Here is a 16,281-nt window from a genome sequence, read left to right on the forward strand (position 1 = left end):
AGGAGCAGTCCCAGGCAGGAATCTGAGGAAGGAGCTACAGGGACTGTGGCCCTTGGCCAGGTGGGACGGAGAGCCTGCTGTGGATTTTCTCAGTGGTTAGAGCCTCTGTTGTCTAAGCTGGGAAAACTGACCGTCACTGAAGGAGAAACTGGCAGAACACTGACAGCTTCTTCAGAAGAAACACACGCGTGCTGCGGCCAGCCTGACGTCCATGCCCCAGCCTGAGCACCCATGGTCTCACTTGGTGTCACACAACATACTTCTCTGTCTTCAATGTCAAACCTTTCCCATGGCGAAAATGGGTAGGGGTGGGGCAGGGGGGAATATAAGCTACATTTTTCTTAGTGTGGTCAGAGTAGCATATTTTTGTTGTTGTTGTTTGAAACGGAGTCTTGCTCTGTTGCCCAGGCTGGAGTGCGATGGTGTGATCTCAGCTCACTGCAACCTCCATCTCCCGGGTTCAAGTGATTCTCCTCCTTCAGCCTCCTGAGTAGCTGGGATTAGAGGCATGTGCCACCATGCCCTGCTAATTTTGTATTTTTAGTAGAGACAAGGTTTCACCATATTGGTCACGCTGGTCTCGAACTCGCAACCTCAGGTGATCTGCCTGCCTTGGCCTCCCAAAGTGCTGGGATTACAGGCGTGAGCCACCATGCCTGACCCAGAGTAGCATATTCTGGATTTGAATTTGTAGACTGGAAAGTTCAGTGTAGTCTGATGATGATGATGATAATGATGATGACAGTATCAAGCACTTGTACAGCACTTACTACTTTCTAAGCACTTTTCCAAACATGTAACATCTCATCACATTACACAAACATGAGTAGTTCATCTCATCATTTAATCCTTACAGCATCCTTGAGGTAAGGTCTTATTGTCATTGCTCCTATTTATAGGTGAGGAAAACTGAGGCATGGAGAAAATGATTCATTTCTAAGTGGTGCAGAAGGATCTGAACCCAAGTCATCTGACTCTAGAGTCCCTCTCGTAGGCATGTGGCTACACAGCTTCTTACCGTGTGTGTGTGTGTATTGGGTGACTCCTTCCTGGCAGGAACAAACCCATTAGGTTTTTTTAGGCATCTGTTTCAAAGGGTCCTCCTATATTTGTAAGCCAAAGCTTTTTCTTCTGTTTCTCTCCTTCTTGCATCATTATATGATCCATAGTCCTCAGGACACAGGGCCCCAGCCTCATCACAAGCAGTACATGCGACAATTTGTCCACCTGCAGTTCTGTCCCTGCCCAGGGCTGAGCACAACAGTCCACAGAGAATGCTTCTGCTGAGAGGTAGATTCTAAGGTGTGGACCCAGGATCTCTTAGTTAGTATTTTGAGACGTATTTGGAAAAAAGCTACTGAGGCAGTGTAGAAAATAGACACTGCTTGTCTTGAAAGCTAGGTCAAGGCAAATGTTTGTTTGTCTTTTAAAAATTACGGCAGTTAGCTGAAATTGTATTTCAACTGCTAGGAAACTAGAATGGCCAGATCTTAGAAACTGGTGGAGAGGCAGTCAGTTAATAAAAATTTCTCCAGAAGGAGTGATGGGGGAAGGAGAGGAGAGGGAGAGAGGAAGGAAGGGGAGGGAGCTGGCCCTTCCAGAGCAGTCATTTCCAGATTCTTTGGCCTTTAAATGAACACAGAGGTCTTTCGAGGCCTCTCAGAGCTCTGGCTGCCTTCTGCAGTCTTTGGCTGTGAGAAGCAGCGTGGGAGGAGCCTGAACTGGCCAGACAGGGGCTGTCCTTTGCCCACAGGGCACCCGTGCACCCCCAGCTGCAGTTCATGCCATATATTGGCAGGGCCTGTGTTTCTGTGTCTTCTTTCCCAGCTGGCCTGGGAGCTCCTGGAAGGCAGGGCCTCTGCCACCTTCTGCTCTGCATCTCAGCACTTGAGTAGAGTCTGGCATAGACTCTACTTAGATTAGTGCATGGGCTCAGTACATATTTATCAAATTCAGTTGGCATCAAGAAGCCTTGATTCAAATATTTGCTTTGTGATCTTAGGCAATGACTTGTAATGAACTAGAATATCAGTATCTTTGAACTGTAAAACCTCTACTACATTGGATTAAATACGGGAACATGTAGAGAGGCCACACAGAGGAGGCCTTCAATCAGGGTTTCCTTCTTTTTTTTGGCAGCCGAGGGTAAGCAGTGTCAGATCCCCATACAGAAACCACATCCACCAGGGAGTTCCTCATTGATCCTCACCCATCCTTTTAGCCAGGTACTGAAACTTCAAAAAAGAATGGGTTCCCTTTTTAGAATATTGCAAAAGATCATGTCCTTTGTGGTTAAAGAATTGCCTTTAATAACATATCATTTTCACTTGATTATCCTGCACCAGGGGAACACTCGTGTTCATCCTTTCTTTCAGCATGTTCAATGTATGTACGAATCACATGGGAGGAGGCTGTAGAAAGGTAGTGGTGAAACATCAGCTTGGAGACAGCCTGCTTTTTAATAAAATGCACACAGAACTTTTATGAAGACAGACATATTCTGGGACAGAAAGCAATTTTCAAATTTAAAAAGATTCAAGCCATACAAAGTGTGTTCTTTGATTACAGTGGAATTACATTAGAAATAAGTAACAGAAAGATTATCTGGAAAATCTCCAAATACTTAGAAACTAAATGACAGATTTGTAACCCACAGTCCAAAGAAGAAATTAAAAGGGAAATTAGAAGCTATTTTAAACTGAATGAAAATAAAAGCCCATCATATCAAAATGTGTGAGATGCCACTAAAGCAATGCTTAGTGCTCCTGGGGGTGGGGGAACATATAGCAGTAAATGTCTGCATCAGGAAAGGTCTCAAAGCAATGGCCTGAGCTTCCACCTTAGGAACCAGGAAAAGAAGAGCAAATTAAACCCAAAGCAAGGTGGAGAAAGGAAATAATAAAGATAAAAGCAGAAATCAGTGAAATAGAAAACAGAAAAACATGCCAGGCACAGTGTAATTACATGCCTGTAATCCCAGCACTTCGGGAGGCCAAGGTGGGTGGATCACTTGGGGTCAGGAGTTTGAGACCAGCCTGGCCAACATGGCGAAACCCCATCTCTACCAAAAATATAAAAAATTAGCTGGGCGTGGTGGTGCATGCCTGTAATCCCAGCTACTCGGGAGGCTGAGGCAGGAGAATTACTTGAACCTGGGAGGTGAAGTTCAGTGAGCCGAGATTGTGCCAGTGCACTCCAGCCTGGGTGACAGAGTGAGACTCCATCTCAAAAAAAGATGATAAAAAAAAGAAAACCAATAAAGAAAATCAGTGAAACAAAAGCTGATTCTTTGAAAAGGTCAATACAATTGATAAACTTGTAGCCATAACGATGAATGGAAATAAGGAGAGAAGACACATTACTAACATTAGGAATGAGAGAGGTGACATCACTACAGATTCTATAGATATTATGAACAAGCTTGTGCCAGTAAATCCAACAACTTAGTTGAAATAGGCCTGATATTGTTACCAGTGGAGAGTGTCCAGGTTCTTGGCATTTTGAACAAAGAATTGGACAAAACACACAAAGCAATGAAAGAACGAAGCAATGAAAGCATAGATTTGCTGAAACGAAGGTATACCCCACAGAGTGGGACTGGGCTGGAGCAAGTGGCTCAAGAGTGCTGGTTACAGAAACCTCTAGAGGTTTCCCATTGGTTACTTGGTTAGACCCTATGTAAATGAAGTAGTGGCCTGCAACCAGTCTGATTGGTTGCAGAAGGCGACCAATCAAAGGCTGAAGTGAATTTTCAAAGTTACACCCCTATGCAGATGAAGACTAGGCCTGTGACCAGTCTGATTGGTTGCGGGAGAGAACCTATCAGAGGTACCTTCCATTTTTCATCTGCAATGCAGAAAGTGGGGAGGGTTGCAAAGAAAATAGCGTGTGATCCTTTTGTTACCTGGGTGTGGAAAGTTAGGGTTTTCCTTTTGATTCACTTCTAGTCAGTCTGTGAAAATGAGCCTTAGGTTCCCTGCCTCCAGACCCTATTCTCCTGCCTCACCATTGTAGTATAATAAGAAATACATATTTGCTCTCTGCTCCAGGTCCTTGGCACAGAACTCCTAAAACTCTTACAATTTCCTGAGCAATCAGTTGCTATGTACATCTTTTGTTCTAATATTTCATCTTTGACCTCAGTTCTTGACCCAGATCTCCTAATCTGTTGGAATTTCCTGGGTGATAGGAGTGTCTTTTGTTCTAATGAGGCACCTCTTGGTGGGCGCCTGAGTGGGTGCTGGTCACCAGAAAGACCAAGCCACAGTTAGAAACTTGGCACTTTCAGCCCTACCCCCATCCTCCAAAAAGAGGAAGGGGGCTGGAGATAGAGTTAATAATTGATCATGCCTATATGATAAAGCCCACATAAAAATCCCTGAAGAACTATGGGGTTCAGAGAGCTTCTGGGTTGCTGAGCATATGTATGTGCTGGGAGAGGGACCCAGAGAGGGCATGAGAGCTCCATTCTCCTTCCCCCAAGCCCTGACCTGTGTGTCTCTTCATCTGCTGTTCATCTGTATCCTTTATCACATCCTTTATTAATGTAATAAGTAAATATAAGTGTTTCCCTGAGTTCTGGGAGTTGCTCTAGCAAATTATTGTGCCTACAGAGAGGGTCATGAGAACAATTCATAGCTGGTCAGCCAGAAGTATAGGTGACAACCTGGAACCTAGAATGGGCATCTGAAGCTGGAGTCAGGCTTGTGGGCCTGATACTTTAACCCGTGGCATCTAACTCTAACTCCAGCTCCAGGTAAATAGTGTCAGAATCAGCCAGGCACAGTGGCTCACTCTTGTAATCTCAGCATTTTGGGAGGCCGAGGCGGGCGGATCACTTGAGGCCAGGAGTTCGAGACCAGCCTAGCCAACATGGCGAAACCCCATCTCTACTAAAAATACAAAAATTAGCTGGGCATGGTGGCACATGCTTGTAATCCCAGCTACTTGGGAAGCTGAGGCACAAGAATCGCTTGAACCCGGGAGGTGGAGGTTGCAATGAGCCGGGATCATGCCATTGCACTCCAGCCTGGGTGACAGAGTGAGACTCTGTCTCAAAAGAAAAAAAAAGTATCAGAATTGAATTGAATCGTAGGACACTCTGTTGATGTCTTCTGGAGAATTACTTGATATGTGGAGAAACCCCCCACCCACATTTTGGTGACATGAGGTATTCTGTGTTGAGTGTGGGGGTAGGAAAGAGAGTTTTGCTTTTCCTGTCTCATACAGGAAAATTTCTTAATAGGTACAACCTTTCAAAACCTCCCCTCAAACACACAACAAAACAAAACAACAACAACAAACCCTCTAGGCCCAGATGGCTTCAGTGGGGAATTTTACCAGACATCTAAGAAAGAAATCCTACCAACTCTACATAAACTCTTCCAGAAACTTGAAAAGGAAGGAATACTTCCCAACTCATGCTATGAAGCTGGCAATACCCTGATACTAAAGATAAAGATATTACAAGAAAAGAGATGTACAGACAAGTATTTTACATGAACATGGATGTGAAAGTTCTGTCAAATTGAATTCAACAATATGTAAAAAAGTCATCATGATCAAGTGGGGTTTATCCCAGGAATGCAAGTTTAGTTTAACATTCGAAAATCAATGTAATTCACCACATTAAAAAACTAGGAGGGGGAAAAGCCCCTCTAATCATGTCAGTAATGGAAAAGCTTTAGACAAAACCCAGCCTCTATTGCTGATACAAACACTCAGCACACTAGAAATAGAAGTGAGCCTCCTTAACTTGATAAAGGATATCTGCAAAAAACCTACAGGTAACATACTTACTGGTGAAGGACTGAATGCTTCCCCCTAAGATTGGTAACATGGTCGGGGTATTCACTCTCACCACTTTTATTCAACACAGTATTGCAGCTTTTAGCCAGTGCAGTTAGGCCAAAAAGAAATACAAGGCTTCTAAATAAGAAGAAGTAAAATTGTTTTTATTCATAGACAACGTGACTGTGTAGAAAATTCAACAGAATCTACAAAAGATCTCCTAGAACTAATATGAGTTCAGCAAGCTTGCAGGATACAAGATAAATATATGAAAATCTATTGTATTTCTCTATACCAGCAACAATTGGAAATAAAAATATACTATTTACAATAACATCAACAATATTAGATAGGAATATAGCTGACAAAAGATGAACAATATTTGTACACTGAAAATTATAAACCATTGCTGAGATAAGTTAGTTCTTAACTGAGAGTAGAGATAAATCATGTTCATGGGTAAGAGGATTCATTAGTGTTGAGATGTCAGTTCTCCCCAAATTGAGCTACAGATTTAAGGCAATCTCCGTCAAAACCGCAACAGGGAAATTTACAAGCTGATTCTAAAATTCCTTTTTTTTTTTTTTTTTTGAGATGGAGTCTCACTCTGTCACCCAGGCCGGAGTGCAGTGGCACAATCTTGGCTCACTGCAACCTCCGCCTCCCGGGTTCAAGCAATTCTCCTGCCTCAGCCTCCTGAGAAGCTGGGATTACAGGCGCCTGCCACCATGCCTGGCTAATTTTTGTATTTTTTTTAGTAGAGACAGGGTTTCACCATGTTGTCCAGGCGAGTCTTGAACTCCTGACCTCAGGCGATTGAACCACCTCGGCCTCCCAAAGTGTTGGGATTACAGGCATGAGCCACCACGCCCAGCCCTAAAGGTCTTAAGGAAATTTAAAGGACCTAGAATATCCAAAACAATTTTGAGAAAGATCAACAAAGTTGGCAGACTAACATTACCTGATTTCAGGATTTACTATAAATAAATCTGTACTTTTCAAGGCAATATGGTATGGGTATAAACATAGTCAAATAAATAGATCAGTGATTCAGCCATTCCACTCAGAGATATTTACACAAAAGAAATGGAAGCATATTCTGTACAAAGATTTGTACATGAATGTTTTAAACAACTTTGTTTATAATAGCCCCAAACTGGAAACAACCCGCATTTCTACCAACAGGTGGATAGATAAATTGTGGTACATCTTTATGATGGATGCTACTCAGCAACAAAAAAGGAATGAACTATTAATCCATGCAGCAGTGTAGCTGAATCTCCAAATAATAGTGCAGAGTGAAAGAAGCCACGCTAAAAAGTACAGTGTTATGATTCTATTTATGTAAAACTCTGGAGAAGGAAAACTAATCTGGAGTGACAGAAAACAGGTCAGTTTTTTCCTGGAAATGGGAGAAGAGGGGGATTGCACAGAAGCATGAAGAAGAAACTTCTGGAGGTGTTGGATGTGTCCATGATGTTACATCATGCAGATAGTTTGCTTGTGGTAGTTGCCTGCCTTAAATATGTTCAGCTTATGGCATTTCAATTACGCCTTAATAAAGCTGTTAAAAAAAAAAAAAAAAACTCACTGGGAACCTTGTAGCCTCTTCCCCAACCATTCTACTCAAACTTCTCTCATCTAAGACACACTTGCCCTTTCTTGCCCAATCCATTATATTTGTCTCTGTCGTTGATTTACTTAACTTCTCATTGCACTGGAATTAGGCGAGCACCTCTTTCTGCTAGAAACACTTTTCCTTCTTGGCTTCTGAACAGCACATTCTCTTGTTTTTTTTTTTTTTTTCCCCCTAGTTCTTGTGGCTCCAACTCCTCTAGCAAACCTCACTTGTTAGGGTCACCTTTGACCCTATCTTCCCCTCTATTTATACTCTACTCAACTCCAAGGTTATTCCACCTAGTCCTGCAATTTAAAGCAGCAGCATCTGTACATCCCAACAGAATTTTCTGGGATAATAGAAGGAGTCTCTATCAGCACTGTCCACATGGTAGCCACTAGCCATCTGTGGCTATGGAGTACTTGAAATGTGGCTAGCGTGACTAACAAATGAATTTCAAATTTTATTTATTTTATTTTATTTCAATTTAAATAGCCACATATGGTTAATGGCTACCGTATTGAATAGTCCAGGTCTAGATCACTGTGTGTTTACAAACCTTGGGTAGGAACACATTTGCTGGTCTTGACTTTTATTTTTTCAGAATAAAATAAGTTCTATTTTCCACAAAATATTTGTTTCAGGCTGGTATCTCCAGGGCTCACACATAGTTGTTTTTTTCATTTGGTTTTGTATGTAAGTTGAAAGGCACTGATCTAGATGCCGATGATGTCCATGTTAATGTTTTCAACCATGAGCTGAGGCCCAAAGTCGTATTTATCATCCTGACATCTCATCACAAATCTGTAAGCCTGCTGTTTTTCCCTCCAGTTTCCCCACATCTCAGCAAATGGCACTATCTTTTCCTCCAGTTGATGCAGAACAATGACCTTAATTTTCTGCTTTCCTGTCCCCCCTCCCCGCCACACCCTATTCCAACACTCAGTCCAGCAGCAAGGTCTATTGGCTCTGCCTCCTAAATAGGTCCCAGGTCTACCCACTTGTTTCCATCTGGGTTTCTATCAACATACTCTAAGCCCCTGGCACCTCTTGCCTGGAGTACTGCCATAGCTTTAAACTGGTCTGTGATTCACTGTTATCTTCAGAAGACCCACAGTGGCCAAAGGAATCTTCCAAAGCCATAAATCAGATGCTGCTGCTACCCTACTCCAGAGCCTCCAAGAGCTTTCCACTGTGATGCTCTGTTGTCACCTTACTGTGCCTATGAGGCCCTGGTGACTGGGCCCAGCCCTCCGCCACAGTCACCCTGGCCATTCTGTGCCAGGGACTTACGCTTCCTTGCTTATTTATCTTCGGGGCTCTGCACATGTGCTGTGACCTAGGTCCCCCAGATCTTCCCAAGATGGCCCCTCTCTGTTAATTTGTCTTAACTCAGAGGTGATTTCCTCAAAGGAGCAGCACTTCTCTGACTAAATCAGTGTCTGTAACCCAAGTCGGAGTGATAGTATTTTAGGAGTAAATGAGATACATTGTTACTGAAATAGAATGCTTTTGAGTAATAGGAGCCAAGAGCCATCAAAGTATTCTTGACTAGAGATCCTTGAATTTTCTTTGCAAATCATCTGTAATCAACAAAATCCTTCTGTGCAAGTGATACTGCCAAGTTTCTGTATGGAGAATAAATATTGGTCTTGCTATTTTTTAACTTACTCGACTGAGCACCCCATTATGCAAATTTAATGAACAGTTTAAAATATCCATATTATGCACAACGTAGTGTATTAAGATATAGATGTATAAATTGTGTTAATATAAAATTTAAAATGAGAGTATTACATTAATGTGAATATATCATGCATAAGGCAAATAGCATTTATTTAAACTTTTTAATCTCTGAGATTTATGTACATCACGGTTAGCTTTGTGAGAAAGTTTGAATTTGATTTAGGTTACCAAATTTGGTTTCAATTATCCAAATTTAAATTTGATTGCCGTGAAGAGAAAGGGTCTGTAGGGTCAATTATTCCTTATGTAATTTTAGTCTTTACTTTTGAAAATGTGTTGTTAAATAGTGCAGAAAAATTACCAGTTATTAACAAAATAAATTACAGGGTTTGTGATTTTTGACCTTTGCTTTAAAAAAAAAAAACAAGCTTACGTTCAAATACTGAAACTTTTTGTAGTAGTCATATGCATAACAGATTCCAAAAACAACAAAATTGAAACTGTATGTGCAGAATACTATGTATTGGTTAAACTACATAACACAGGAGGCAATAGGAAATGCATTTACATTTGCAAAATGAAAATTGAATATAAATAGGAAAATGTGGCATGATTTTATCCTAGAAAATTATTTAAATCAGAATAGACAGTGTTCGGAAAATTAAAATAAGGCCTCCATTTTACTTCACTTGTATTTCATTCTGTACAAGTTCAGAAATGGTGGTGATTAAAATATTTAAGTCACTTTACATTCTTCTGGGATAGCTCTCCAAAGGGAATAATCCAAGCTACAGACAAAGATTTATGCACAAAGACATTAGTTATGGCATTGTTTATAATTCTGAAAAGTCAGGAGCCATCCAAATATCCAGTGGTGGGGGGAATTAAGCAGATTGTATAACATCCTTAGAAAAAGATTATATAACCACTAACATTAATTTTTTAAGAAGATTGTTTAATGTGAGAAAAAGCATCTGACATAATGCTAAGTGAAGAAAAAGGATATATTTATATGGTATGATCTTAATTAGGTGAAAACAATATCCATAGAAGAAAATATATTAACAGTAGTTAATTCTGAGGACTGCATTGTTGCTGGTTGTATTTTCCAGGTTTTCTAGAAAAAACACATATTACTTTTATAATAGGGAAAAATTATTCATAAAAGAAATTTTGGTGCTAATAAAATATTAAATATTTAGGGTCACTGTGCTTTATAGCCAGAGAGTAGTGCAGGGCTCATTTAGTCTGGGAGCTCATGAGTGAGGAGCTGATAATTGATAAGGGAGATTGAGAGCTGTTTTTCACATGGCTCCATGGACAGCAAAGTTCTTTGGTGTTTTTGCTCTCAGATAGTCCCTGATGTGCTCAGTTCTGTCACTTACTGACTGTCACTTGCTGATCAGAAAATCTGACTGGCTGTTAGCTTTGTATTTGACAAATATAAAACAGGAAGACCAGGTAGTTGTTACCTAATAAATATGACTTATTTGGCAGCCAAACATTTTAAAACAGGAGGCCACAATGACAGATTCCTGATTGTGTAAAGTGGGAACCATTCTGGATCATTTTTCAATCTTTAGGTTCTCATCAATTTACAGGTCATGAAATCCTTTTAGCAAGTCTTCCCTGCATTACTTTGTAAATGAAATTAGAGTAGAATAGAAATACCAGAGTGCATGGCATGTAGTAAGTATCCTGTAAGTTTTAATTTCAGATGTGTGTTTGTAGGTACTGGATTGTAACATAAAGTGTGTTTTTGTTTTGATTTGGTTTTTTTATCTATAGTTTGTTGTCAAAAAAGTCCAAAGACTCTTAGTGTGATCTACACTAGTGGTGTGCAGTATTCTCCAGTGATAAGTAGCATCAGTGTCACCTGGGAGCTTGTCAGAAATGCACCTTATTGAGCCCCACCCAGATCTACCGAATCACAGACGCTGGTGGTGGGTCCCAGCACTGTGTGGTCCTTTAATGAGTCCCTGTCTTAGTCCATTTTCTGTTGCTGTAAGAGAATATCACAGGCTGGGTATTTTGTTATAATAGAGGTTTATTTAGCTCACAGTTCTGGAGGCTGGGAAGTCCAAGAGCATGGCACAGGCATCTGGAGAGGGCCTTTTTGCTGCGTCATGTCATGGTGGAGGTTATCACATGGTGAGAGGACAAGTGTGTGCCAGCTCAGGACTTTCTTCTTCTTACAAAGTCACCAGTCCCATCTTGAGGGCCCTACTCTGATGACCTTATCTAATCCAAACTACCTCCCAAAGGCCCTACATCCAAATGCCATCAACATATTAATTTGAGGATTAAGTTTCCAATACATGAAATTTGGAGGACACATTCAAACCATAGCAGTCCCCCTGGTGATTCTGATACACACTCAAATTTGAGGCACACTAGTCCAGCCTTGCCATTCTTGGTGAGGTTCAAGGACTAACACTGGCATCACCTGTGAGCTGGTTGGAAATGCAGAATCTCAGACCCCAACCTGGACAGGCTCACGCAGAATCTGTGAGATCACCAGGTAATTTATTTGCATGGTAATGTTAAATAGCTCTGATCTCAACACAAATGCTTCAGGGGCCAAGTAGGTCATGTCAGTAGTGAAAGTAGCCTGGTTTCCCCCCTAAAGAAAGTAGAACAATAAGAAGGCATTGTGGTGTGAAGTTTTAGTATTCTTGATTTGTTTAAAAAAATCCTGTATTATACCAGTGGGGGTTAACACATTCAACCAAATTCATCAACTAAGGTTAACTGCAGTTGACATCAATTACTTTAAGCATATTTTTAAACACAGAATTTTAATAGTGACCCTCATATTAACTTCTTCTGATCTCTTTTAGGAATTTATCAAAGAGCTGCTTTCTCGGATAAGAGGCATGAGGAAACTGAGCCCTCCGCAGAAGAAGAGTGTATGATTCTGGAACAGGGTGAAACTCTCCCAGAGACGAAGAAAGGGTCCTGGGATTTGTACTTCATGAAGACTTTTGTGAAAGAATAGGTGTCCTTATGAACAACGTTTTTTTTTTTTTTTCTTTTTTTCTTTTTTTCTTTTTTTGGTGTGAAGGTGGGGGGTGTCTATTAGACATTTATTCAAGAGCGTTCCTTTTTTGGTTTTAAAGGTTTTTGTTAATGTAATATTTTAATAGCAAAGATATCATGATTCTAGCCACAGCCTAACCAAGGATTATCAAAGGAGGTGGACACTCAAGGAAGGGCCATGCCAGGCTGCGTTTTCTGCAAGGACTCAGATGTTCAGTACCTTATGATACAGGGAAGATAGTTTTCTTACAAGTAGTTTGGTAATATTTTTTTCTTAAGTTGTACATTTGACTCAGCTGTCAAATTTCTCATACTTGTATATATCTACACACAACTAAGTTTAAATGTTGATGTGAGTTTTATTTCACATGGATGGAATAAACTTGTGGTTGTCCTTTAACTGGAGGTCCCAGCACATGTATTTTCAAGAGGCCACTAGGCATTCTTCACTGAGTGCTGCTGACTTCAACATTCACTTTATGCACCAAAGTGAAAGAATTCAGTGTATCCGTTATTTTAATGCACTACACCACAGAAATGTTAAGTTGGTCAAGGGCTTAATTTATGGAATTTCTATTATTTCATTGGTTGGGATGCTTTGCCAGGTCATGTGCTTATTGTCTCATTTGTAGTCTTTTAAAGTTGTATGAACCCTTAATTTGAAGAACTAACTTGATTTCTAGAGAAATATCCACACTATTTGAGTGGTATTTTGCATTGGAAAAAGGAAGCACTGTGTAGCCATGAATTGTCTGCTTTCCACCGAGTACTGTGTATTATTCTCTCTCCAGGAAAGCAGATCAAAAGAAAGTTAGCAGATCGAGTGTCTTCTTCCTTAGAAATAGATTCTGGTAGCTTCTGTGCCTGGGTAGCATCAGACCAGTGGGAGTAAACCGAGTGTTAAATGTCAAGGTGAGAAAGCCTCACATTCTCTCAAGACAGTCACTCTAGGAACTGATGTTGCTGGTTTGCATTTCTGGCTTCTCTCAATGGCTTGTGTTGAGGACTCTGGGTGCTCCTGGCCCTAATTGTGCACCCTGATCCCCGTGCTTGGAGCTAGGCCTAGTGGCGTGCTCTAGCCCTCTCAGTTACCAGCTCTTTGGAGAAGGAGCAAAATTCAGATAGGATGTGGGATGGGTAATAGGTGAGAGTAGAAACTCTTCCTTCCCTCCAGGAGGCCCCTGCTGCTTCCCACAGAATCCCACCTACTGTAAGATGTCTCCAGGTGGCCTTGTCCAAGGATGGGGGTCAGGCATTTTATATCAAGGGTGCTCTGAACATATTTTATTTTTTAAAAAAACTATGTTTGTGAATTTTGCGTATACTGGCAAGCTTTTGAAAATGTATTTAATTTTGTATTGTTTACCAATGATTTATTTACAAGATATTTACTCAAATAAATGGAGCTGCTTACAAGCCTGTTGACATGTGTGGCTTGCACAACACGTTAACATGATGGTTTTGCTTTGTCAGTTTCTCTGCAGAGGTGAGGACCAAGCACCTCACCTCGTTTCATTTCATTTTCAAGGTATTTCTAGGCATGTAATCCTGGCCCTCTCCTCAGGCATCTTCAGATCAGGTGGTGAAAGCAAAGGAGCTGGGCCACATTCTTGGGCTGAGAAAGAAGATGAGCTCTGTAGGCTCAGCCTGGCACTGTCCTAGGCCATGCTCCTTTCATTTAATTAAAACTCCTCTTTGCCATCTGACAAGAACCCTCAAAAACATTTCAAATTAGTAAACTATTCCACTTATTGTTAGAATGCCTTGCACCATGGAAGTCAGAAAAATACAGAATGGGCAGAATTTCTGTTAGGCTTAATTGACCAGCCCATGTGATGGTCTCAGATGAAGTAAGAATTGACTTTTCCTCCAAAGGCCTCTGCTCCCACCACACACTTCCTCCCCACCTTCCCTCCTGCCCTGATCCCCGTGAGTGCTCCAGCCAGAAGTTTGGGCCTCTTCCTTGACTCCCCAGTATGCTCCCAGTCACCCAGCTTGTCCTCTGTGAATGCTTCTCAAACCTATCCCATGTCCAGCTTTCCTGGATTGCTGCCACCACCTTGGGAACAGATTCTCCATGTCCAGGCTTGTCTCCCTCTGATCCATCCTCCACCCAGTTGCCAGAATAGTCTGATGACTCCACCCCCTGCTTGAAACCCAAACCCTCTGCATGCCTTATGAGAAATGTTGTCTCTGCCTCTCCCACCTCATCTTTTGGCCTTGTACTCATGCCCAGTTCTGCCAAATTCCTTGGAGTTTCTGGCGTGTTCTATGTATTTTCTTCTCTGGTGCTTTGTAAAATCTGTTGCCTTGGCCCGGAACACCCCCTCTGCCAACAGGCTGTATCCAGAGAGCTGGGTTAGATCCCCTCCTAGGTGTGTTCCCCCTCAGCTCCAGCCTATACTCCGTCGTAGACGCATCCACAGTATCATTATTGCCTATCCATTTGTTGGTGTCTTCTGTTAGAATCTAGGATCCTCGAGGCTGGGAATCTGGACTTCACCAAGCATCTGGTCCTAGGCTTGGCCCATCAAAGAGATTGTGTGTTTGCTAATTGAATGAAAATGACAAAAGATTCAAGAAAACTCCACTGTTTTCTTCCCAGCTAGAGTTGTGGTTCTTAGATCTGAGGGTACATTTGAATCACTGGGAAGCTTTAAAAACAATGGAAGCCTGGGCCTCAGTCAATTCTGACCAGTTAAATCAGCGTCTCCAGGACAAGAGCTGGGGTGTTTGTTTTCAAGCTCTCCAGCTTGCGCATCACTGGGCCATTGGGTCACTCTTGTGCCATTGGATGGCCAGATGCATTAGCTTGACCTCAGCTCTCCATGTTTATGCTATTACAGCAGGTGGCAGCTGTGACGTTAGCACATTCGCTATTTCTCATACAGAGTCTTCTCACTAAGGCAATGGCTCCAAATTATCCAACTTCTAGTGCCGTGCTCACTTGAACATTGGGAAATCTCAATGTAAACTTCATGGAGTGGCTTCTATTTATAATGATCATGATAAAAGCACTGTGCTAAGTGCATGCTTGACCTCATTTAATCCTGACCTTAACCTTTTGAGGCAGGTGTCATTATTCTCATTTTACAGATAAGAAAATAAACTCAGGCTTAGCAGCTTACCTAAGTCCACACAGCTACAACACTGAGATTCAAACCCAAACCTATTTGGCTCCAAAGTCCCATAACCATTAGGCTTTCTTGCCACTCTTAGGGAGTTACTCTTAATCCCACTCACAAGAGTGAACCCCAGAAGCCACATTTAAAGTGAGCCAGGTCCCTGAGCTGGCAGGGTGGGGGAGGAGGCTTTGTGGATGGAGGAGGTCCCAGCCACCTGTGGGGCTCTTCGTCACTCCCGGGAACTGAGGGGCTTCCTGCTCCCCATCTGCAGTGCAGCCAGGCCCTGTGATGCTGGCCTTCTTTATCCAAAGTCCTCCTGCCTTTTCCCCATAACATAAAGCTCCTGGACTTGGGCTTAGCAGCTGAGCAAGGAGTATCCAGCCATCAGTTTCCTGAGAAAGAGCAGCTCAGGACAAGGTGATTTTCAATTCCTGAAACACAGGAATTAAACAGGTTTTTACTTATTTATCACTGACATAGTCTGGATATTTGTCCTCTCCAAATCCCATTTTGAAATTTGATCTCCAGTGTTGGAGGTGAGAGGTGTTTGGGTCATGGGGGCAGATCCCTCATGAATGGCTTGGTGCCATTCTCCTGGGATTGAGTGAGTACTTACTTACTCTTAGTTCCCTCTAGATCTGGTTGTTAAAAAGAGCCTGGCACCTCTTCCCCTCTCTGTCTTACTTCCTCTCTTGCCATGTAACAAGCCGGCTCTCCTTCTGCTGTGATTGGAAACTTCTGAGGTCCTCACCAAAAGCAGACGCTGGTGCCATGCTTCATATACAGTCGGCAGAACCATGAGCCAAATAAACCTCTTTACTGTATAAATTACCTGCCCTCAAGTACTTCTTTATAGTAACACAAACAGCCTGAGACAATCACCTAAAGTCTCCATGAAAGATTGTGTGCTGTGCAAAATCAGCTTTTGGAAACCTAAGCTGTTTTTGACATGACTGCTGTTTAGCAAGAGAGTGGCAGGTCCACAGCTACTGGACACATCCCCATCCCTGCTCTCCCACCCCA

General features: G+C 41.9%; 1 protein-coding gene across 1 annotated transcript in view; it reads left to right on the plus strand.

Annotated features, from left to right (window-relative positions):
* Positions 1 to 13,549, plus strand: part of PPP1R14C (protein phosphatase 1 regulatory inhibitor subunit 14C) — a 113,456-nt gene extending 99,907 nt beyond the window's left edge. The window contains exon 4 of the mRNA XM_054492495.2: positions 11,935 to 13,549. Coding sequence (XP_054348470.1) covers positions 11,935 to 12,009 — 75 coding nt within the window. The 3' untranslated portion in view covers positions 12,010 to 13,549. The remainder of the gene's footprint in view (positions 1 to 11,934) is intronic.
* Positions 13,550 to 16,281: the final 2,732 nt, after the last annotated feature.

The sequence above is a fragment of the Pongo pygmaeus genome, chromosome 5 (assembly GCF_028885625.2).
Source record: "Pongo pygmaeus isolate AG05252 chromosome 5, NHGRI_mPonPyg2-v2.0_pri, whole genome shotgun sequence".
Taxonomy (NCBI): Eukaryota; Metazoa; Chordata; class Mammalia; order Primates; family Hominidae; genus Pongo; species Pongo pygmaeus.